This window comes from Chamaea fasciata, unplaced genomic scaffold (assembly GCF_029207755.1).
Source record: "Chamaea fasciata isolate MVZ Bird 193981 ecotype frontalis unplaced genomic scaffold, bChaFas1.0.hap1 SCAF_14, whole genome shotgun sequence".
Classification (NCBI taxonomy): Eukaryota; Metazoa; Chordata; class Aves; order Passeriformes; family Sylviidae; genus Chamaea; species Chamaea fasciata.
In genome coordinates, this window is record NW_027094099.1 from 3,042,274 (window position 1) to 3,065,420 (window position 23,147).

The 23,147-nt window shown below is 46.6% G+C and overlaps 1 protein-coding gene across 2 annotated transcripts in view; it reads left to right on the plus strand.

Annotated features, from left to right (window-relative positions):
* The window catches only part of MYO9A (myosin IXA), a 171,909-nt gene that overhangs the window by 137,611 nt on the left and 11,151 nt on the right, over window positions 1-23,147 (plus strand). For both annotated transcript variants that reach the window (XM_066196002.1, XM_066196003.1), the window contains exons 17-35: window positions 716-859; window positions 1,500-1,539; window positions 2,446-2,568; window positions 5,721-5,801; window positions 6,664-6,774; window positions 7,747-7,869; window positions 8,370-8,519; window positions 8,750-9,060; window positions 9,993-11,618; window positions 12,874-12,955; window positions 13,452-13,664; window positions 18,192-18,304; window positions 18,696-18,853; window positions 19,240-19,466; window positions 19,738-19,854; window positions 20,297-20,485; window positions 21,382-21,429; window positions 22,105-22,216; window positions 23,080-23,141. In XM_066196002.1, the coding sequence (XP_066052099.1) occupies window positions 716-859; window positions 1,500-1,539; window positions 2,446-2,568; window positions 5,721-5,801; window positions 6,664-6,774; window positions 7,747-7,869; window positions 8,370-8,519; window positions 8,750-9,060; window positions 9,993-11,618; window positions 12,874-12,955; window positions 13,452-13,664; window positions 18,192-18,304; window positions 18,696-18,853; window positions 19,240-19,466; window positions 19,738-19,854; window positions 20,297-20,485; window positions 21,382-21,429; window positions 22,105-22,216; window positions 23,080-23,141 (4,030 nt within the window). The remainder of the gene's footprint in view (window positions 1-715; window positions 860-1,499; window positions 1,540-2,445; window positions 2,569-5,720; window positions 5,802-6,663; window positions 6,775-7,746; window positions 7,870-8,369; window positions 8,520-8,749; window positions 9,061-9,992; window positions 11,619-12,873; window positions 12,956-13,451; window positions 13,665-18,191; window positions 18,305-18,695; window positions 18,854-19,239; window positions 19,467-19,737; window positions 19,855-20,296; window positions 20,486-21,381; window positions 21,430-22,104; window positions 22,217-23,079; window positions 23,142-23,147) is intronic.

The window sequence follows — 23,147 nt, forward strand, 5'->3', positions numbered from 1 at the left end:
AAAAGAATTTTGGTTGGATGCTGCCCATTAAGAAGCTTCATGTCCCTCAGACACCGCTGGAAGACTCCTCATCTCTGGAAATGCTTGTCCTGATGTGTAGTTTGGTCAAGTATCTGTTTACATCCCTCCAAGAGAGGATTTTGGTTCCTCTCCTCCTTCCCCTTAGCCCTTCTGAAGCCGGGTGAGCATTTCTGGAGACCACAGCAGTTATGCTCCATGGCAGAGGGGACCAAATTGAGTGACTGATTTGTAATCAGGTCCCAGAGAGTGATTCTGGGTCCAGCTGAGGCTGACATCCATCTTTGTGGTAAATAATGAGTTTATTGCAAATTAGATCCGCTTTTTCCTTTTTTAATGGAATGATTGTGTGAATTTGAGGAGACAGTCAGCACCAGATGTAATGTCCTCGTATCCTTCAGACTACTAAAGGTATCTAGAGGTATCTGCAGACTCAAGGTTTCTGTCTGGGAGAGCTGGAAGCTGTTATTGTCCTGCTGATAATTTGTTGCTTCTGTGAATATTTGATCTTTGAGAGGTGCTTTAGTAGACGATGGCTTCCTGTGCTGTCTGGCACCAGAGGCTCATCCCATGGGAGTGAATGAACAGTGGAAAGAAAATAGCAGCAGCTCATTTTCTACCAATGGGTTATTTTATGATCTATTTTTATCATAAAACTGTGTTTTTTATCTCTTCCTAATGGTGTCTGGTGTTTCAGGGATGCCTATGCAGTTGGTTGGAATGGCCGGATGGGGATGAGGCACAACAGGCTTGCCAACCCTGGCACCTTCCTGGACAAGGATGGGATATTCGTCAACACCACCAACAGCAAACTGCTGGAGAGGGCCCATGGCATCCTCATGTCAGTACCCAGGAGGGGATCTGGGTTTTACTCCTGGAGCATAATGAGCAGCATGGGTAGTTAGGGGAATGTGAATAGCCAAGCTATAAAACTCTCAGGGTGCCAAGTAGACTTGGAGGTGTTTCCCAGTTGGGTCAAAGCAGCCCCAGTACATCTGACATGTCTGATTTAACTCATTCATTCAGAATGACAGACAAAGGGAAGAAGGAGAAGGAGCAAACCTGCTGGTCGTGCCAGTCTGGAGATACAGCAGCCATGTAATGCAGTCACACTTTTAACATCCTATCAGTTTCCATTATAAATTATCTGGGAAGGTGGTGTTGATGAGTCACACTGCAGCCTCCTCAAAGGTTCAGGGAGCATCCCAGGGTGGCTGGAATGAACATGAGGTTTGGAAAGCAGGAGGCTGGTCAATCATTTTGTGACTTGGCTTCTTCACTCTTCCCAAATTCCCAGCATTTCCAATGTAACCATTCCCATTAACTGGATACATTCAGTCTGCAATATTCAGGGGCAGCCCCATTTCAATGCTGGCTACTGGCAGCAGCTGCTCAGGAGGATTTGGAAGGGCTGGTTTCATAAACTCCTCCATTCCAGAGTTGCACTGTGGATTAACCTGAGCCATTTATTATCTCCCCAGGCGAAATAAGAACTACAAAGCCAAACCCAGTCTCCCAAAGGTGAGTGAGAAGCAGCATTTTCCCCTTGTGGTCTGTGGGTTAAGAGCACTGTGATGTGATACTGCTGGATATGAAGATCTTTGTGTCTACACCAAGATTTTGGTCAACTCAGCTCTGTTCAGGGCTCTTTATTTCATGTAAACCCAAAGGATTTCAGCCCCGATTTCTGCTGTGAGAGAGAGATATGAGCACTTAGATCCTCTTTGGAGCTGTTTTGGCTCCTTTTTCCTCCTTCTGAGAAGAAGTACGTACATGCTGGTGAAATTTAATAATTAAATCTCTATAAACTAAAGTGATCAAGTAAGTGAGGCAGGAGAGCTGGTACCTGATAGACAACAACTTTTTACTTTCCCTCTGTCTTGGCTACATTTATTACATTTTAAGAGGTGCAAGAAGATCTGTTGTCCCTAGAAGAATAGGGACAAAACCAGGCTTTTTGTGGTCCTCACTGGTGCTGCATCTGTGGTCAGGAATAGAGCACCAGGAGAGGAGCAAACATTTTTTACTCCTCTCTATGTCCATCTTGTACCTGGAGAGGCACCAATGCAATTAATGAACTGCTCATTAACAGTGAGGAGAAACACAGAATCATGGAATGTTTATGTTGAAGAGGACCTTAAAGGTCATCCAGTTCTACCCCCTGCCTTGGGCAGGGTCATCTTCCACTAGACCAGGTTGCTCCAAGCCCCATCCAATGTGGCCTTGGACACTTCCAGGGATGGGGCAGCCACAGCTGCTCTGGGCAACCTGAGCCAGGGCCTCCCCGCCCTCACAGGGAAGCCATCCCTCAGTGTTCCCTGTTGAGATTACATCACCTAAGGAAGCCCTGTTAGGGTAAAGGAGGGATATAACAGATGGTGTGATGGTAACATCTGGATTTTCTATGGATTTTCTCTTTCTCCACAGCACTTGCTGGATGTGAAGTCCCTCAAGCACCTCACGAACCTGACATTGCACGACCGCATCACCAAATCTCTCCTCCACCTCCATAAGAAGAAAAAACCACCCAGCATCAGCGCCCAGTTCCAGGTGAGCCCTTTCCTTTGATGGAGAGAGGGGAATCACCTGCTCCAGGCACAGTCCTGCCCCATCCCCTGCATTATTTAGGCCATGAATCCCACTGAGGGTTTGAGGGAACTGGGAGACACCCAGGTATTTAAAGGGTGCAAATGGAGAGAAATAAGAGTGAGGATGTGTATCATGGGGGATGATGTGGTGGAGCAAGGTGGGACATGAGGATCAGCTGCAGAGGGAGATGTTGGTGTATCCCTGTCCTCTGGTACCTCATATTGTGGTGCTTTCTCCCCCAAATCTAGAAAATCACCGAATAACTTTTTTTGCAGTCTTTTTACTCTCATTCAGCATAATCTGTTCTGAGACAGAATGGGAATTTTAATAGGGGCAGGAAGGTCAGAATCCTGCTGCATTATCTCCAGGCAAGCAGGGGAATTCAGAGGAGGGATCGATCTTGTGTTGTCACTGCGGTGTGCCAGGCAGCAATCCCTCGGGTTGGTGCTGGGAAAACAATCCTCCAAGGATTTGGTAGTGCTGGGCTCACAGTTGGACTCAATGATCTTAAAGGTCTTTTCCAACCTAAATGTGATTGTTCTGTATGTGCATCGCGGCTTGGAAACTGCTACAAGACATGTGCATGAGCAGGTGGTAATAATAGAAAGCAGCTATTCACTAAAAATAAGGATTCTAAGCAAGTCTTAGTTGATTTTGACTTGCAATTTTGACTGCTTTGGGGGTTTTTTGGAGATGTGATTTATATTTAGAAAGTCTCCGTGTGTAGATAAGATGAAATAATTAAGAATATATGCACACACACGATACATAATTTGCAGGACGCACATCTGTATATTTATGTATTTAGCCTTGTCTAATCTAATGGTATTCTGGTCAAAATTCACTCCTGCGGAGTTTAATTCATACCTGTGGAGGGGTTGAAATAGGGACATCTTGGAATGAAAGGCCTTCCCAAAACTAGTTTATACTCCCAACAAAACTCTGAAAAGCCCCGGGGGACACAGCTGATATTTTTTTGTATATATTCACAGCACATTCAATTCAAACACCCCTAATTTCATTGAGCACTTGTTAAAGAGAATCATTTTGTGGGACAAAGTAGAAGCATTGCTTTTTAGTCAAGAGCAAACTAATAAAATTGCGGTGCATGGAATTGGGTCGCAGGCAGGAAATACAAAAGTTTCCTGTCATGGTTTTTTTTTGCAAAGAAACGCTGCTTTGTGGCTAATGCCTCGACACCGGGCTTGCAGCTGCTCCATCTCCTATGGATTTCCACTCTCCCTATACTTAGGGTAATTTATAGAGGAAATAGCTGCCTCAGAGTGCGCGCCAGGAGCAGGGATGGTTTTCACGATGGAAAACTAAACCACCTATACCTAAAACTGTCGAGCTCCCCTTTAACCCACATGCAGGTGGTGCCCTGGAGAAAAGGATGGAATGGCTCCTGAAAGGCTGAGTACAGGTGGAGAAGGAGTGGGTGGCTGGAAAGTTTTGCTGGCAGAGGGGACAAAGGAGACGGGTACAGGGTTATAATCCAGTGACCTCACATGTCCTCTGTGGATTCCCGACCACCAGATGGCAGAGGGTGCCTCGACCATCTGCCTTATGCAGGATAGTGCTGAAGGAATGCAAATGCCCCCTCCTATGGGTCCAGCGCATCCCATTCCCACCGTTTCCAGCACTGGGAGCACTCTACTTGCTGGGCTTTCAGCAAAGGAGCTGTGTCCCTTGAGTACCCCCTTTCCCTCCCGTTAGCCTACGTGGGCAAAGTGGGATGCTGCAGCATCCCTGCTGGTCAAAAGCTCCCAATAGGCTTCTTTTGTGTAAAAAAGAGTCATTTCAGATTTTAAGAAAACCAGGAGCGTGCCAGCAGAGGTCTGCCACATGATGGCATTCCTGCTGCTCCCTGGGACAGGAGCAGCAATATTTGCATGAAGTTAATGTACATAACACAGCTGCATCGCATGTGCCTGGGATCCATCCCTTGCTCCTTCCAAAATCCTGGATGTGAATGAATTTTTCTAAACATGAAAGGCTTCCCTTAAAGATGTCTTTGTAATGATCAGAAGGAAAAAAAGGCTTCCTGTGAGCCGATGTGTGGGCAAAATGCTTCTTTGTAATACCACGCCAGTTTATTAACCCCTGTATTCCAAAATTTAAAACTCTGTTTGTAGTACATATGACAGAATATCCTTTACATGACTGAGTTTTAAACTCCATTAAAATCAGGAGTAATTAACTCTGTAGCACCTTACCAATGCCACGTTTGCAATGTGCTCAGCAATTAGAGATACTCGAAGTATTTGTAGGACACAGCAAAAAAATGTGGCTGAGGAGCCTGGCCCGCACCGATGGACTCAGCACACTCTGGTTTTTTGCCTGGTTTTATTCCAAGAGCTTGTGATTCATCCCAAAAAGTCAAAGGTTTGCAAGGTGAAGGGATAACTCAGCATGACATCCCACTGGAGCAGCTGGCTGTAGAGTGATGCCAATGTAAATTCATTTTTATGGGAGAGACTTTTAATGGTGATGAATAAATAAGGGGAGATAGAAAAATGGAACCAGGAAACCCCTCAATTCTCAGTGATTCTTCAGTCAGAAACATTCCAGCATTGAAGCTCTTCTCTAGAAACAACCTCTGAAGTGTTCAGGGTTGCAGGCTTCAAAAATTATTGAGAACTCCCAGTTTTCCCTTGACAAAACATTCATTAAAAACAATTTTTAGGCAAACAGTAAAGTTTTGACAATTAAAAATCAGGAGTAAATCCTGCCTGGAATCACTTCTGATAAAGGAAAATTTGATTTGTTTAAAAAACATCAGTGGTTGTTTGATGCCAGGTATAAATTCTTGTCTTGGACCTCCCATTCACGGCTGGAAGAGGCTCGTGGTGTGGAGTGGGATGGGAATTTGGGCTCCAGGGGAGCAGAGATCTGAAAATCCAGCCCAGCATTGTATTTGTCTTTAGTTTTTTTGTTGGGGGAAAAGACAAAATCAGCCAAGTTGCTTGTGCTAAAACACTCACTTGGGGGAATAATTTCCCATGTGCCTAATTTACTCCTGATTAATTCCAGTTTATGTTGGTTTATGATTTAAGCATTTGGATTTTCATTATCCACTGTGGTCTCCCTTCACTGTGTCTCCTCTGTTGCAGGCATCCCTCAACAAACTGATGGAGACCCTTGGCCAAGCAGAGCCATATTTTGTCAAGTGCATCCGATCCAATGCCGAGAAGGTAAATGCCATCTTATGAAAGCAATGCTGCTAGAAGTCAGCTTGGGAATGTTTCATCCATTTTTACAGGGAGTTAGATAGGAAACAAAGCCTCAAATGGAGCTGGATTTAGAAGATTTGAGCAAGGGGAAGCATGGATTTATCACTTGCATGTCACTCTTGATAAACTGCACTGGCTCTACTTGTATTTGTAGAAACACATGTATGCAAATATATTATTTTAATTTATATGAAAAATATATTGGCTTTAATAAATTAATTTGACTCCTTTGAAGCTTATGACCAGCCATAAGAGAGATTTATAGAACCATGAATTCTCTTGTGCTGGGTCTGATCCCTAAAGCTTCCTTAAAATAAAGTTTCCATAAATAAAAGCAGATACTTTTAGAATAAACTACATTAATCACACTGACTCATATTTCTTGAATTTGAATTTACGTAATTGTGTCATGGACCGAAGACCCTCAGTTGAAAACGTATGGATGCTTTGTGGATTAATCCTTCAGAGTTTTACTCGGGCATTTAAAGCTGAAGCTTTTTGCATTGGAGATTATTTAGTTGTTCGAAATCTCACCCATTAACTGTGCCCTTGGAGGGTCTTATTCAATTCAAATCCAAAAAAAATTTTATGGCTTTATTTTTCTAGTTCGCTGTTTGAATGTCTCAGAAGCCAACAGGATTCAATCCCAGTGGGATTAGTTCAGTTCCTGGGGATCCGCATTCCCTCCCTCCTGTAGCATCACTGACAATGTGTGTGTCATGCACATGTGCTACATCTGCTGAACCCTTTACCCATCCACGCACTTAAAAGCTTCAGTGAAAGGAAATATTTGCTCATCCTTGGTCTGGTTTTCCCCTTCCAGCTGCCCCTGCGGTTCAACGACAGCCTGGTGCTCCGGCAGCTGCGCTACACGGGGATGCTGGAGACCGTGCGCATTCGCCAGTCAGGATACAGCTGCAAATACTCCTTCCAGGTTCAGTACAACAGGCTTTGCCTTCCATCACCTTTAGCATCATTAGCTGAGTCGTCTGAGTGTTGCTGGTTCATTTTTTATCAGGGTAATTAATTTGCAGCTCCTGGAAGGCAGTGGGTGTAACAGGCTGTGCTCTGCCTAAGAGCCAACCTAGACCTCAGGGAGGGCTGCAAGCCCCCTGCACCATGATTTTTGAACAAAACCAGTATTCTTTCCAACGTAGACTCCCTTTTGGAAAAAAAATGTCTGATTTGCACATACTTTTCTGCATCTGGAATTACTGGGAGCAGCGTTTGCCCTGTTGTGTTGGCTGTATCCCATCAGGAAGGTGATCGGCATCCTCTGAACTGCTGGAGTTAGCCAGCTTTTCCTGTTTTCTTCTTTTCCATGTGTTTGCCAGGTTTTGTGTACATGTCGGTCCTTTCATGCTTTGCTGGTTCTGATTGGTTTCCTGCTTGCAGCTGCTTAGGGGCAGACATCGTGTTCTGCAGAGCAGCTGTTTAGAAGAAGAAAAATGCTCAAAATTTTTTTGTCGGAAGCAAGGATCCCAGCCTCACTTGGGAGAATCTACCCTCTAGTACCTCCTTCACTCTTTGAATCCTCACAGCAGTAAAGGCTGGAGCATCTCAGAGATGTTTTGCAGATGTTGGTATCTGCCTTCCATAGCAGCCCTTGTTGGGGATTTGGAGCATTTTTTCGCTCGGGATGACCCTGTGACTCCTGCAGAACCTCTCCTCCCACGCTGAAAAACGTTTGAACCTTGCTGGGTCTCTGCTTTGATGTTTTTCCCATCAAACCACAAATGTTGGATGAAACTTGGTGTTCCCCGGTGCATAAAGTGTTATCTGTCCTTCTGCTCACTCCAGAGGTCTCATTTCATGTGGCCAGTGGAACAAATCTGTTATTTATGGGAGAAAGAAGCAGCAGGACCCAACTAACCAAATCTTAATGTTGCTTTTTTTTCCTTCTCAGGATTTTGTGAACCATTTCCATGTCCTTTTGCCACAAGGGATCAGCCCATCTAAGCACAATATCCATGATTTCTTTCGGAAGATAAAACTCAATCCAGACAATTACCAAGTTGGAAGAACAATGGTAAATGTTCATCCTCAGCTCAGCCTTTAAGACACACATAAAACATTTGCCTGCATTTCTGTCTGATAAATTAATATCTATATATGGTTTTAATTAATGAAAATATTTTTTCTCTGTTTACCAAAAAATCAATTATTTAAATGAAACGTTTAATATTGTTAACATAAAAGAGTAAGGAATAATATTGTTTTGTTATTGATTGTAATGAAGCAGCCTCAAAAACCTCCTATCCTCCAAAATCTCTGTGTGTGTGTGTGTAGACTTAGCTTGATACGATGGTCCTCATTTTGCCTCCCCTGATGGGAAAGCTCTGTAATTCAGAGCTTAGACAGTCACAGGCTGTTGTGATAGTGCTGAAACCTGTTTGAGGTGCCTTTACAAAAATCAGCTCCTCAGCTTTCCTGGGAGCATCCAGGACTCAGAAACCAGGAGGATTAAATCATTTGACTCGTGGTCTGGGAAGCTTTCCATGCTAGTGTTTTTTGGGTTGTTTTGGCCAGGTTTTCATGAAGGAACGGGAGCGGCAGCTTCTGCAAGACCTGCTGCACCAGGAGGTGCTGCGGAGGATCACACTGCTGCAGCGCTGGTTCCGCAGCCTGCTCTGCAGGAGGCAGTTCCTGAGCCTGCGGCATGCGGCCATCAGCATACAGGTGGGTGCTGGTGCTGGATTCCAGTGCAAATTGCCATCCCCAAATCCTACAGACAGAGCCCGTGGGTAAAATCAGGTCTCCTGTGCCAGGAGGGAGCTTGCAATCAGGATTGACCCCTACCGCCGTAATAAGTTGGGAATGGGGGGGAAGCTGGAGAGGTTGCATGAAGGCAAGTGCTGTCCCATCTTCACACAGCACCCATTACAAGGAATCCCCTGCTGTGTTTGCAGAGATTTTGGCGTAGCTACCAGAGCCGAAAAGAAGGCAAACCATCCCCAGACCCTCTGGTTCTCAGCAAAGCCGCTGTCATCCTGCAGACCCACTGGCGAGGCTTTGTGGAGCGGCGGAGGTTCCTGCAGATGCAGTTTGCAGCCCATCTCATCCAGAGCTGCTGGCGGGAGCACACCAGGCGCCGGCACGCCGCAGCCACCAGCATCCAGGCAGCCTGGCGGGGTCACCGCAGCCGGCAGGCGTACACAGCCCACAGGAGCAGGGCCGTGTGCCTGCAGGCAGCGTGCCGGGGGTATTTAGCACGGCAAAGGTAATGCCGTTGGCCTCGGGTAAATGGGAGCATGTTTTCTGGGGATGCGCAGAGGAGGAGGAAGGTGGTTGGTGTGAATCAGGGCACTACAGTGACTTGCACAGGGCAGTGTCCCCTTGTAGCATTCCTGACCCTCTGCCGACCTGCCCTGGTCCTTTGTTTGCCCATGCTTTCTAACAATTTAGCCACACGTCTTGCTCTTGGAATAAGCAGAGCCTATTTCAGGTTGGAGCACGTAGGCAGTGCAAAGCCAAGGCCATAAATACTCGCAAGGGGTTTTTTTTCCCCTTGGCAGCAGCAGCAGTAGTTTAAGTAGCCTATTTTTAACTCAGATTGCCTCACCAATCTGTTTGCTGTGCTGGCTCACAAGGACAAGGGATACCGGCGCCAGCCGCTGTGGAGGGCACAGGCTTTCCAGTCATGCCTTGGCTCGCTGGCCGGGGGGCAGGTCACGATTCACTCTCCAGAGGTGCTGCCTGCAAGGTGTGGAGCACCTTAAAGTCACTTGGAACATTTGGGAGCTGCAGAGAGCTCTTGATACCGGGCACAGGTCCCTGCTAGTTGTTCCAGACGCAGTCCGGGCAGGATGGCGAAGATGGAGAAGCCAAGGGGGCGTGATGGGTTTAGCTTTTCTGGCTCCAACAGCTTATGAAGGAGCTAGACTAGGGATGGAGGCTGGACCCGCTGCTGTCGGCATGAGAGGAGCTTTCAGGTGCGTTGGGGCAGCCTCTCAGTAGCAGAGGTGGCAGAGGAGGAGAAGGTTTAAAACTGAATGTGCCTTGTCTTGCACCAGATGTGCAAGGAGAGTTGCTTGAGATGCTGGTGGTGGTGAGGTGATGGTGGTGGTGGTGATAAGACACCACTGGAGCAGTGCCTTGAAGGGTCCTGAGTCGACACAGGGTTGAATATCCCGGTTTTCTGCTTTCTTCCAGGTTTAGAGCTTTGAAAGAGCAGCAGTTAAAAGAGATGCAGCTGGAGAATGGCCTGGCAGGTAGAGAAGAAGATGGACTGGAAGCAGATGTTTTGGAAATTAAGGGCTCTGACCCATCTAAGTGGGAGGACAGCTCATTTGAAGAGCGAGTGAGAGCTGTAGAACAACATAAATCATTGATGGAGAACAATCGGGTGAATCACATGGACCCACTGGATACTTCCCTGTACAAAAGGCATGAGAGAGCCAGCAGCCAGAGTGGGATGGACACCGAGGTGGAGATCATCGTGAGAGAAAGGCCCAAGTCGCTGGAGGATCTCAACCAGAAAAAAGTGGTTCGTGCAAAGAGGGAAAGCCGGAGGATGCGGGAACTGGAACAGGCAAAATTCAGCTTGGAGCTGCTCAAGGTCCGCTCCACGGGTGGGCTGTCGCCTTCGGAAGAGCAGCGCTGGTCCACTGAGTTGGTGTCCGAGGCATTGCATTCCCCTCAGGGAACCCCGGAGAGTGAGAGCTCTCAAGGGAGCTTCGAGTTGTTAAGCAGTGAAGATACCTCAAGTAGTAAACTCATGTCCTTAGTCTTAGACGAGCATGAGGCACAGTCGTTTTCCATGGACTCCCTGCCCAGCAGTCCCCAGGCTCAGCTGCAGGAGAAGCCTTTCTGTACAGCGGATGGGAACGACGATTTGTCCGGCTGCAGACAGACCTCAGCAGATGCGGTGCTGCCCGACAACCTCACCGGGAAAGAGCACGGGGTCAGTGACCCCCAGGATGTTGTAAAGGCTCACCCAAGAGAAACTCTCTTTTCCAGCAACCTCCCGACTTTCTACGTTCCACCACAAGACAATGTGAAGGTGAAGCTGGTGGAGAATAACCTGAAGAAGAAAGCAGTGGAAAGAGAGGAAAGTACAGTTACATTCTCTGAGGTCAGGAAGGACTCCGAGCCGGACCAGGGCAAAGCCTTGGGAGAAGAAGAAGAAGAGGAGAAACCCTCTGCCAAGAGAGAGGAACGTGGGACAGTGAAAGCAGCACGGGCCCTTTCTCCAGATTCTGTCATCAAAAGACTGGAAAAGCTCAACGTGGAGAAGGAGGAACGGCAAAAGCAGCTTCAGCTGCAGAATGAGAGGGAGATGATGGAGCAGATTCGTCAGCAGAAGGAAATTCTGGAGAGACAACGCAAAGCCTTCGAGCAGCAAGGGAGGGTAGAGGCTTTGCAGAGGACGGAGCAGAGCAGAGTGAAGGACCCTTCCCTCAAACCAGCCAAAAAAGCAGACAGCCGGCCTCAGTCAGTCCTCATCCTGCACACCCAGAGCAAAGGGGAGCACAGCCCCACCCCAGGCATGGCTCCAACCTCAGCAGTGGACATCAAGGGTCTCACTGTTGGGACCAGGGGAAGCTCTCCAGCCCACAGTGCCCCCAAAGACCGACCTGTCAGCATGTTCGTGGAGCGAAGGGAAGGTCTGGAACCCCGCTGCCATTCCAAACCAGCTCTGGACCCCAAGGACCACCCGGGCAGCCATTTCTCAAGGACAGACCGCCTCCGGCAACCTCGGATGCCCAACCAAACCACTGAGGAGACGAGGGCAAGCTCCATGTTCTTCACGCCAAAAGACAATCCCTTCGGCCTCCAGTGAGTAAAGAGATGGTGGGCTCTCTCCTAGGCTTTCTCCTATGCTTTCTCCATAGACTTTCTCCACAGGCTGTCTCCATAGGCTTTCTCCATTGGCTCTTTCTTCTGCTAGGGACCTATATGTACAAAGAGTCCAAAATGTTTTTTCTGGAGTCTGCACAAACCCCATAGTTAAACAAAGGGTTCTTGATCTTCTAGCAACAAGGAGGCGGAGGTCAGAGTTAAAGGAAAAAGACCTGGAATATGATTTCTCAGTCTCTTACAATGTTGTGTATTCCAGGGGAGACAATCATGGACGTTAGCAGGTGAAGAGAGTCAATAAACAGGCTCAATACTGCATTTATTTATCCTACATGTATGGGGATAGGAGTTTATTTCTCAAGGTAAAACATGATGAATAAATTCTTAGGATTTTTGGGTAGTTGGAATCGAAATGAAATAGAAAAATTCCAGGATTATCCTTGTTTACCATATAATTAATATATCCAGCAAAGTCGTGTGGACAACTCTGACCATTGTAGATGAAAAAACCAGCTCTCCAGAGGGAGTTTGGGAGTGAATGCTCTTTGGAGACTGTATCATTCACATGTAATTAATTAGACCTGTAATGGACTTAGCAGTTGCTTAGCTCCGTTGTGTTGCTTAACCTTGGGCTGCTGCAGGGTCTGGAGATGGCAGCAAGGTCTTGGGACAACATTTGCTCCCACTCTATTGCGTTGCTTAAGGTGCCTTGCCTAATTCTGGGGTGGTTTTGGCCATGTAGCTCAAAAAGGATATCAATCACCCCCCGCTCCTAAATCCTGCTGCACCCTTCCCAAGGCAAAAGCTCCCAGTGACTGTTGGTAACTCAAGGTACCTCCAAGTGTAGTAGTCTTGTGCCTTCGGTGCCATTGTGACGAGAGAAGATTCCTGTTTAAAATTTCTTTTCCTGGTTCATGCACAGCATGAACAAGCAAAAGGAAGAAAAATACATTAAGAATTGCTGTATTTTAATTTTTGCTCTGCAACGCAAGAGTCATGTTTGAGAATCCCAAATCCATAACCACCTTGCTGTATAAAGCTGACAGACAGAATGTTTTCTCGTCTTGTGGTATTAAGTCCAATCCTGAAGAATTCCAAGCAATTCTGAAACCCCGTGACCTCAGTCTTGGAATTTAGGCTTGCTTGCTTGGACTGTGTGCTCCCAGGAGATGAGCTAACGTGGTGGGAAGGCTTTTGGGAGAGGATGAAAGGTCTCTGTTCTATTGTGTTTCAGCAGAGAGGCAAATCATCAGTGCCTTTCCAAGGGTGAACTAGCACGGAAGCCATTTAAGATGCCGGGGTCTGGCAGGGGTGAGGTGAGTTGTGACTTGTTTCATTTCTCTTTCCATCGAAAAGGGAGGAAAATAACTTATTTTGCCAGTTTTCCCTCAAAAGCTTCAAAGAAGTGAATTCTGAAGCATGAGGGCTGCCAGACATGGATAGGGAAGAGGGATATGACAGCACAGTAACCTCCACACCTTCTCTTAAAATAAAAAGCCCTGTAGGAATAATTTGTAGCAGCTCTGGATAAAAGGATCCCATGATCCTGATGGCAAACACTGTCCAATGCTGTCTTGTCTTGGTTTGGTTTAACGTCCGTTTGAGTAACACCCATGATCGTCCATTTTCACCGTCCTGTCTTAGTTTTTGTTCTTCCTGGTCCTTCGCTGTTTTCACCAGACAGAATACTGCAACCCCTCCATAGGCTGCAGTGGCACTCAGAGATGTCTTAACGCTTCATGGGTAGAGTCTCCTTTTTACTTTAAAACCCTTCTTTTTCGTTTTGTTTTGTTTTATCCTTTGGTCAAGCAGGTGCCCAGACCGAGCCATAAAAAGAAAGCCCGCATGGCGCGGACGCGCTCCGATTTCTTGACTAGAGGTACTTTTGCTGATGGGGAGGGGGATACGGAGGAAGAGGATTACGATGGCAGTTTTGAGTTCCTTCTCTCCTCTGAGCACCCTCCTCACGCCGAGGCTGTGCCTGCAGCCCGCCTGGGGCAGGCCTGTTACAGTGACTCCGAAATGGTAATTGTGTCCAGTGTGCTGGGGGAAATGAAACTGAGGGAGCGAGCGGAGCTGCGGGAGCCTTTCTTCGCTAACCTTAGCTGCACTGATCCCTCCACTGCTTCTTTTCCCACTCCCAAGGATGCTGTAGATGGGTGAATTTGACAAACACAGCAGAAACAGAGGCAAAACCATGGAATCACGGAATCACGGAATCACAGAATGGTTTTGATTGGAAAGGACTTTAAATCTCAATTCCAACCCCCCTGCCATGGGCAGGGACACTTTCCACTAGACCAGGGTGCTCAGAGCTCCATCCAAACTCTTATTTCTTGCTCTTGGGTTGATTAAATATCCACCACACTTGTATTACAACTTGTAATTGCACAATTATCTGTTTTGGGGGCTTTGACCTCAATCCTTCCCTTGGAACCTTTTGATCTAAAAATGGTCAATATACATCTGTAAAAAAAAAAAGAAAGTAAATATTGTCCAAAAAAAACAGACAACAAAATTATATAAATCCTGAACCTTCTTTTATTTTTGATTTTTAATCCTTAGCCACAATATCCAGTGATTATTCGGTCCTCAATTATCAGAGTGATGCTGGCAGACAGCAGCTCAGAGAAAGCAAAACCATGGAAATTGGGCAATGAAAATGTAGTGAAATAGTGGGTTTAAAGAAAAGACAACCAAGCTAAGTGTTTTTTCCAAGCACAGTGACGAGTATCCCTTTGCAGGTCCAGGACATGAGCCAGCGCAGTGGAGCTTTTGCATCTCAGGCTTAATCTCCCACCCACATAAGCTGCTTTTGGAAAATCCCAAACCAAGAGGTTTCAGGAGTGGAAGAGGCCAACAGATTCCGACCCGCTCCTAATTTTTCTCCTGAGGTGTCCCCATAGAAGTGTGGATAAACGCCAGGAATCATGTCCTGCTGTGAGAGTTTGGATGGAGTAGGGCTGCCATGTTCCTCTTCTCCAGCTGCAATACGGGATGTGGAGCTGAGTGTAAAACCAAAGAAAAGCATGAAACCCAAAGCCAGAGATTTATTGTGTGCCACAGCATTGCTGTGGGTCTAGCAAACAACCCGTGTGATCCTAAAAGCTGCTTTTCCAAGAAAAGCAGGTGGCCAAGGAGGGCTTTTCATGACTTTTCTTTTAGCAGCTCTTACGATAAAGGATAATTTTTCCCGGGATAATTTCCCCATTGGAAGAGGGCAGAGATTTACAAATTCCATAATTTTTTTTAAGCCTGCTCTTGGTCAATTTGCTGGGGGGTTGAGACAGGAATACTCAAAACCTGATTGAAAGACACATCTCTATGGACTGAGATACCCTGGCTGCACCTTTATGCAAGTCCCTGCTTGTGGATTGGGAAAGGGAGAATTTTATGTAGTAAAATGTACTTTTTTACATAGAATCATAGGAACATTTAGATTGAAAAAGATCTCTAAGATTGTTGAGTCCAACCACAAACCCAGCACTGCCTTGTTCACCACCAAACCATGGCCCCCTGTGCCATACCTGGAGTGACTTGCTGTGCTCCTGGAGGCTGCCCGTGTACAAAGGGAATTGTAGCTGTAGGAATCACTCCCTCTGGGGTGTGAAAAGTGCTGTGCTGGTAAGCTCCATCTTTGGGAGCATCCTGGGTCACTGTGCTCCTTGGAAGTGCTCCTCGGGACTCTGCTCACCTGGTTTAACAGCTCTCACCGCATGCGAGTAGCAGTAGGTGTCACCTCTCTCCTGTCTCTGCTGTGTCCCTCTTCTCTGCTCTCCAGCACTGGTTCTAACTGGTGGTGAGGACTTTCACCCCTGGTAAGTTCTGCTTTCTAGGCCAACACTACCCCTGACGTTGTGTGCTCAGTGCTACCCCTCCATCTGTGTGTCCTGACAATGTGTCCAGTGTTTCCATCTGTATTTTGTATTGCAGGTTTGGGACCAGCCCTTTGGCTTAGGGCCTTTTTTGGGTCAGGATCATCACAAGTAGCAAAATTTAGGGACTGTTTATTTGTATTTATTAGCAGAGCCCAGTTGGGTGTTGCAGATGGCGGAGCAGCCTGCGATAAAGCTGAACTGGTGGTGCCTCTTGGGTTGTTTTGGGTTCAGACACAAAGGTACAGAGGTTGATGCCTGTGCAGACACATTGGCTGTGTCTTGTGATAATCACATGAAGGCGAGTCTGGCAGCTGCCATGTGCAGGCTGGTTCCCATGCCAGTGAATAGCTCCTTCATACAGCTCCTGCCTCCAGCTACGCCTTTCCAAAAGAGCCTCTTTCTGTGTCCTGCTCAGCAGCCAGGGCTGCTGGCTGGATGAACAAGAGATCATGTACAGCCCCATGGAGCTGAGAATATGATGGGTCACCAGCTGCACTGTCTGTTTTACCCTTTTTTTTTTTGGCTATCAAGTCACTGATTGTGTACCCCAGCTGGTGAGTAGAGGCCCACTGGAGTCCAGTGCTCCTGACCCATGTTCAGGGTATCCCAGAGCATCAAACACCTACAGCATCTGCAGCCAGAGCTGAAACCCATGGGGCACCAGTCCATGAGGTGGCTGCTGCAGGTAGAGTTGACTCCGAGGTTCTTTAAGGATTAAGAGCTTCCTGACAAGGCCAAGATTCAAGTTTTTTTAGCTGGTGAAGAGCCAAGGATTAACCTACCTTGCAGTGAGACACAAGTGGGAGGAACAGCTCCTGTCTGTTGCTATCAGCACGTGTTAACACCACTTTTGTTTGACACCTAAGCCTGGAGAACTTTCCTGTAGCAGCTGCATAAATGGAAAGCCTTGGCTGGAGGAGTCACACCAGAAATAACCTCTGGAAACATCCTTAGAGAGTGGGACCTGGATAATGAACCAGTCATTTTGCTCCACCCTCCACACTAAAGCCATGAATTGACAAACATGAGTCCAAGTACCTGCCACCACCTGATCCCAAGTACAGCTGAAGAGCCAGCAATGAAAGAAGATCTCTTGTCCTAAGACATTCAGAGGGAGCTTCAGGAAGCTTTTCCATGCAGCACACAGCACTGCTGCCTGCTGGGATAAGTCCCTTGGCCATAGTTACCTTATGGGTGGGTGAAAAACAGGTTACTCTGTCAGAGGAAAAATACTTGGAACCTTCCTCATCCACGAGACAACTTCAGACCCCCAGTTACTGCCATTTGCCTTCATGATTCTTTGTGCTGTTCCCTAGTAGGGGATTTTCTGGTGCAGATGCTCTTCTTGATGTCTGAGAAAGTTTCTTATTCTTTCCCTTCAGAGTTTCCTGGCAGCGAACCTCAAACAGAAGGATCTTGCGCCAAAAATGCCTTTTAGTCTTTATTTACTAAAGCTGGAAACTCAAAAGGTTGAAATTACTCAAGAACAAAACCATATTGTGGAGGCAAATATTTAACAGATCATTTTTAAAACAAGCAGTAGGTTTGGGCCGGATGGAGATCACTTTTATAGGTTTTGAATTGCTTTTTTCCCAGTATCCATCCACAATTTCTGTGTGATCATCACCTAAATGTAAGAATGATAGGAACAAAATCTCTTTCATGATTTAGGCAGTTCCTGACTTTCCCAGTGGTAATTTTGCCTTCCATGCTGCCATCTCCTGGTTGGAAGAGATGTTAGTCCGGGGGATGGGGAATAAAACATGGAAAAAGAGCAAATATGGCAAATGTGACCCCCATACAACCTACTTTCTATAGAATTTTATTTAAACATTTTAACAGAAGTAAAATAATTGCTTTAAAACATAGAGCATTCAGTTGAGACACTGAGGTGATAGGAAAGCTACAGAGATATTTGATTATCATGTCCCAAATCCTTTCATACAACCTGATTCTCCACTTCCCTCCTGCTGAAAGTTTCTCCTCCAGGAGTCGAGCTCCCAAATCACAGCTGCAGTTGGAAAGTAGAACAAAGTTAGATATTTTTTAAATATGGCAAGTCTGTTTCTGGGCTACTTCATGGGATCCTGTTAGGTTGAATTACTGCAAATTCATCCCACCCTTAAAAATGATCCAAGGGCATTTTAAATGGTGGCAAAGGTGGAGATATTTTCTATTAAAGCTGCAAAATTTCTTAATAAAGGTTTACTTTAGTGGTGTCCTTGATACTTTTAGGAGAACCTCCTCCTCCTTCCTTTGGAGGATGAATTTGCTGGGACAGATCCAGGTGGTTGAAGATTCCTTTGGGGAATCACTTCATTGTAGCTAATGGGATACTCTGGGTGGAAAGCTGGAATGTCTGTGTGAAGATGGTGGAAAAGCTGTGCAGGCTGAGCAAGAAGGACCCATGGCTTGGTGCAAACTCATTTTCATCACCAATTGCTCAAGGAAAAAGAAGGTTGGACCTAGTTGGAGAGTTGGAACAAGAGAAATGCCTCTCTTTATTAGGAGTCATTAAAATATTTCTCACCAGGAGTGTAGGTTTCCACCTGTAGGCAAATAGAAGGAAAGATGTAGGAGATGAAATAGCTGGGTTTTGATAGGGAAAAAAAAATCATTTGATATCCCAAGAGCTGTCTTATTTTTAAATGCTTCATGATTGGAATCGTTACAGACTGTACAGCGATTCACCTCTGGGGAAGGCCAGGCCAAACTGCACAAAACCATGTCCCAAGGGGAGATTGGGAAGCTGGCAGCCACACAGAAGAATCTGACTCTGGATGGGAGGTAGGAATCATGGCTGGAGATGGCAGTGAAGTCCTTCCTGTGTTCCTCTTGCTCTCCAACACCTTGTTGAGCCACCCCGGCTCCTTTGGAGTTCTACCTGCAGCATGAGTTACCTATCTCACCTTTTCTGCATGACCATGGACAGGCCCATCAGGTCTGGCTCACACCACAATTAAGTTTTGGTGACATGGGCCACATGTCCTGTCCCAAACCACCCAATCCCATGCATGAAGCTGAAGTTTCTCGCCTTTGCCGAGGACAAGTAGCCACGTTTCCCTGGTAGAAATTGCATGGGTTTATCTCCTCAAAGAGATCCAGAAGATTGCGGTAGTTTTCGGTAGAAAGACCTTTCCTAGTTAAGGCAGTTCCTCTTTCCATGACTTATTTCCAGGCCTCAACGAGCCAAGATGAGGTTTTGGGTGAAGGGGAAGCAGGGGGAGAAGAAGACCCCCCGAGAGAAGCTCGCTACCCAGTCTGAGCTGCTAGAGCTGTACGCAGAGCAGGAAGCCCCTGGCAGAGAGGCCATTCCTGGCTTGCAGCTTGGTGAAGGTACGTGAGGGGGGACATGGGACCAGTTGAAAGGAGAGAGAATCTGGATTGGGAAATTGGGATATGTCCATGCTAGTTCACGTCTTTTAATTCATGGATGGTGCCAACCCAGAGCAATGGGAAGTAGGTTAGAGGGTGGGATCCATAACAGGTCTCAAGGAATTCCATGTCACTAATCCTTCCTGCCACCATCTGGATGTGGGCAGATGTTTTCTCTCTTGAGGGAGGAAATAGCCAAAGCAGAGATGACATGTAATCTTCCTGTGCGTTCTGCGCTATGCTTTTCTCTTTCACAGGTTTATTCCAATGCCCATCTCCCTGTTTCAGTGTCACAATTATTTTTCATCTGCTCCTCAATCTCTTTCCCTCCTTTCATTTATCACCAGCAGAGTTGGGTCCTCATCACCTGACGCCCCCACGGAGTCCTGAGCTGTCGGGCATCTACCGGCGGGAATTCAAGGAGAACAAGGAGCCCTCTCCCAAGGTGAAGCGCAAGCGCAGCGTGAAGATCAGCAACGTGGCTCTGGAGCCCGTGCAGTGGCAGAATGACTCCCTGCAGATCATAACCAGTGCCAGTGACCTGAAGAGCATGGATGAGTTTCTCCTGAAAAAGGTAACTCCTCCCCTCACTGCTCTATAAATCAGCGCAGAGATCCAGGAGCAGACAGAGGCAATAAAGTAAAAATGATCCTGTGGGTAGCTGTAGTAACGCTAATGATTCATCTAAGGGTGCCAGGGCAGGCCTAGAGAAGTTTCTGGTTTTCATGCAGGAGAATCCACCTGGTGATCATGGTGGAGCAGCTGCTTCTTAGTGCTGCTTCATCTCACACCAGTTCTGCTGCAGCAAAAGAGACATCGGTGCAAAAACCCCCTTGTTTTCCCAGATGAATGAACTGGACAATGAGGATAGCAAGAAGGACACACTGGTGGATGTCGTGTTCAAGAAAGCACTGAAGGAATTCCGACAAAACATCTTCAGTTTTTACTCCTCGGCATTGGCGGTAAGGGACCAAATGTTGCATGGGACTTCCACCTCCAGAAGAAATGGGATATTCCGGGTCCTCCTGGTGGTACAGGTGTTGCCAAGCCCTCCATTTCTGGTTTGCTTGTCCCAAAGGATGGACGTGCTTCCTTTGTATTCAGTCCCATGATCTAAATTTGGACTAACTCTTCCTCACGAGCCAGCTCTCATGATACATTGGGTGTAGATTCCTGATCCTCATTACAGCTTTGCTCCCAGCCAAAGTGCCTGGAAACCTTTGTGTTACATTTGCGAGTGGTGGAGATGTCTGATCTTTTTTTCCTTCTCCTTATCATGCTTGGACTTTACCCAGGCAGCTGGAAGTCGGTGAAACTGCAGTAGTTGTCTGGAGAAGAAAAACTCTACAGAAAATCTGGGTTGTATAAAAATCACTTTTCTTTTTGCTTCTGTTCCCTTAAAAGATGGACGATGGGAAAAGCATCCGCTACAAGGACCTCTACGCCTTATTTGAGCAGATTCTGGAGAAGACCATGAGGCTTGAGCAGAGGGACTGGAGTGAGTCTCCAGTTAAAGTCTGGGTCAATACCTTCAAAGTCTTCCTGGATGAATATATGATAGAGTACAAACCCCTGGACTACACCGCGGGGAAGGTACTTGGCATTTTTCTTTAACCCCCTTGAAGGTTTGGGAACTGTCTTTCCGTGGGGTTGTGCCTTTGTAGTCACCTGGGACCCTCTGTTCTCTTCTCTGCTTTAAGCTGAGCAGAACAAGGCAAGGTGTGACTCACTGGTTGTGTGTCACTGGGCTCAGCCAACCCCAGATCACACTGGTCTGAGCTGGGCATGGCCAATGCCAAGGATTAGATATTATCTCCAGGGCAAAGCTGCTACTAACTGTGGATGGTTGGAAAGGCATCTCCTGGTGCTTCTTTAGTTCTGGGGGGGTTTGTTCAAACTTTAAGGGACGCTGAAAGAGATAAACCCTCTCACATCTCCTGACCACTTCCCAAGTGACCATACACATCCCCATGGGTTGGGTTGCAGGAGAAGAGGACGTGGGCAGTGGCTCAGGTACCATTTCTAGAGCAGTAAGAGCTTGCACTGTGTCACAGACCTGATCTCACTTCTTGCTCCATATTGTCTGTGAGTCTGACCATGGGATCAGAGGCTGGGCTTGGGAGATTGTGTCTATTATACAAATATCCCATTTCCTGGCGCTTCTGCTCTGAGGCCTCTCCAGCCTCCTCTCCAGGCAGGTTTTCTTCAGAGCAGGCTGAGCATCATGTTCACCTTGGGTCACTGCTGGTGGGGTCAGAGCTGGAGCAGCAGCTACTCCCCACTGCTAGATGAAAATAGGAAGAGCTGTCCAGAGAAATACCAAAACCGGAGTGGTCCATGGGAGAGTTTTCTAGAGTAACTCTTCTGAGGCTGCAGGTGCACTGGAGGATGGGACTGGGAAGCACTGCACAACGTTAGATATGAGCCCTCTGTACTCTTTGCCTGGTAAAATTGCCCAGAAATTGAGTTAAATCTCTTTCCCTCGCCAGGTGCCAAAAACAGAACGAAAAAAGAGAAGGAAAAAGGAAGCAGAAGTGGTGAGTTAAGCCTGCACATTAAAAAATCAAAGTCCTTGGGGCCAGAATGTCAAGAGCCCAGCTTGTGACACATCCTGGGCTGAGATCGGAACATCAGCCCTGAAAGGATGTGTTAGAAAGACGTTCAAGGTGGATTTGCTTTGCTTGATCAAGGATCACTTGGGTTGGCTCTGAAAACACATCCCTCCTCAGCCAAGACATAAATGCAATGTTGAGGGTTGCTAGAAAAGGGCTGAGAGCAAAGTAAAGTCTTGCTCCAGCTGTCTGCATAAGTTTATAGTGTATGTTTTACATCTCCAGGATCAGACATGGAGGACATTACATCTCCTGTTTTCCTAGGGGATATGATGATAATACGAAGGGTGCAGGTGCAGAGCCAAAGGGGCCACAGATGCATAGAAAACTTTCTTAACGTGAAGTAGTTGACCTGCAAGCTTAGTCAAAGATTTTCCAACCTGCTTCCATGATGGTTCAGTTCTACTACCATCTACTACTACTTAACTACAAGATGGATGTTGGTTTGGGTTGTCTATAGGGTTGCTGGGCTGAAAAGGAAGTGAAAATACCAAATAAAACCAAGAGCTAAAGTTGAAGAGCTGACTGTGTGCATCTCTCCATTTTGCAGCAGGCTGAGCACTAGCTCCCTTTTCTCACCACCCAACCTTTATCCTCCAGGTGGAAGAGCACAATGGCCACATTTTCAAGGCGACCCAATACAGCATCCCCACATACTGTGAATATTGTTCCTCCTTGATCTGGATCATGGACAGGGCTTCTGTTTGTAAATGTAAGCGTCCTTTCTTTGATCCTTTTCTTGTGCTTCTATCACAGTGATGTGTTTGGGGAGTTTGAAATGTGTTTACTGCCCTTTCCTTCAACCCCATGCTCAAATAATTTTGATTTTTGTAACACCTGAAGAGCTTTAGGGACAGATCTTAAGATTTCTGAAGTCCATCCCAGCTGTCCTTCCTGGCATAGTTAGTGAACTTGGTGTTACACATCCCATCAGGTTATGTGGCCGTCCCATAAAGTCAGACACATTTAACTGTCATGGTAGGAAAGACGGTAAAGTCAGGTATGGAAATGTGTCCCTAGGATGCCTGTGGGGATCCTGGCCTTGGCAAACTCACTGGCTTCCCTGTTTGACCTCCAGGCATGTGAATTTTTGGGGAGATCATGAAAATGGAGGAGGGATGATGGAAAAGCCTGATCCATCTCTTTTTGGAAAAACACAAGAGATGGATTAACCTTTCCATCATCCCTCCTCCATTTCAGTGATTAGGTTGGCAGCATCAGCCCTGGAGCATTTCAGGCCCAGTGCAGGAAGAATTCAAAGCATATGCCATTTTCAGTCTCAGAGGGTATCTGGGTCTGATAGCTCAGAGTGACTCATGGATTGTAGTCTGAGTTGATCTGGTGGGGTAGGGGGAGGGTTTAATGTTTCACGGATGTAAATATGGCACCTTTAATTTTAAAGGCTTCATTATTTTTGTTTGAGTGGAGCTGATACAGACTTGGCCCCTGGAAACTGCAAATCCAACATGCTTTGGACTTGGTAGTTCTGAGAAGTGCTACTCAATTCATACGAATTCCTGTTTCTCCAGCAATGTGACTTTTGGGATAATTAAACAGTCCTTTTCTCCATTGCAGTATGTAAATATGCTTGTCACAAGAAGTGCTGTCTGAAAACCACAACCAAGTGCTCCAAAAAGGTAAAT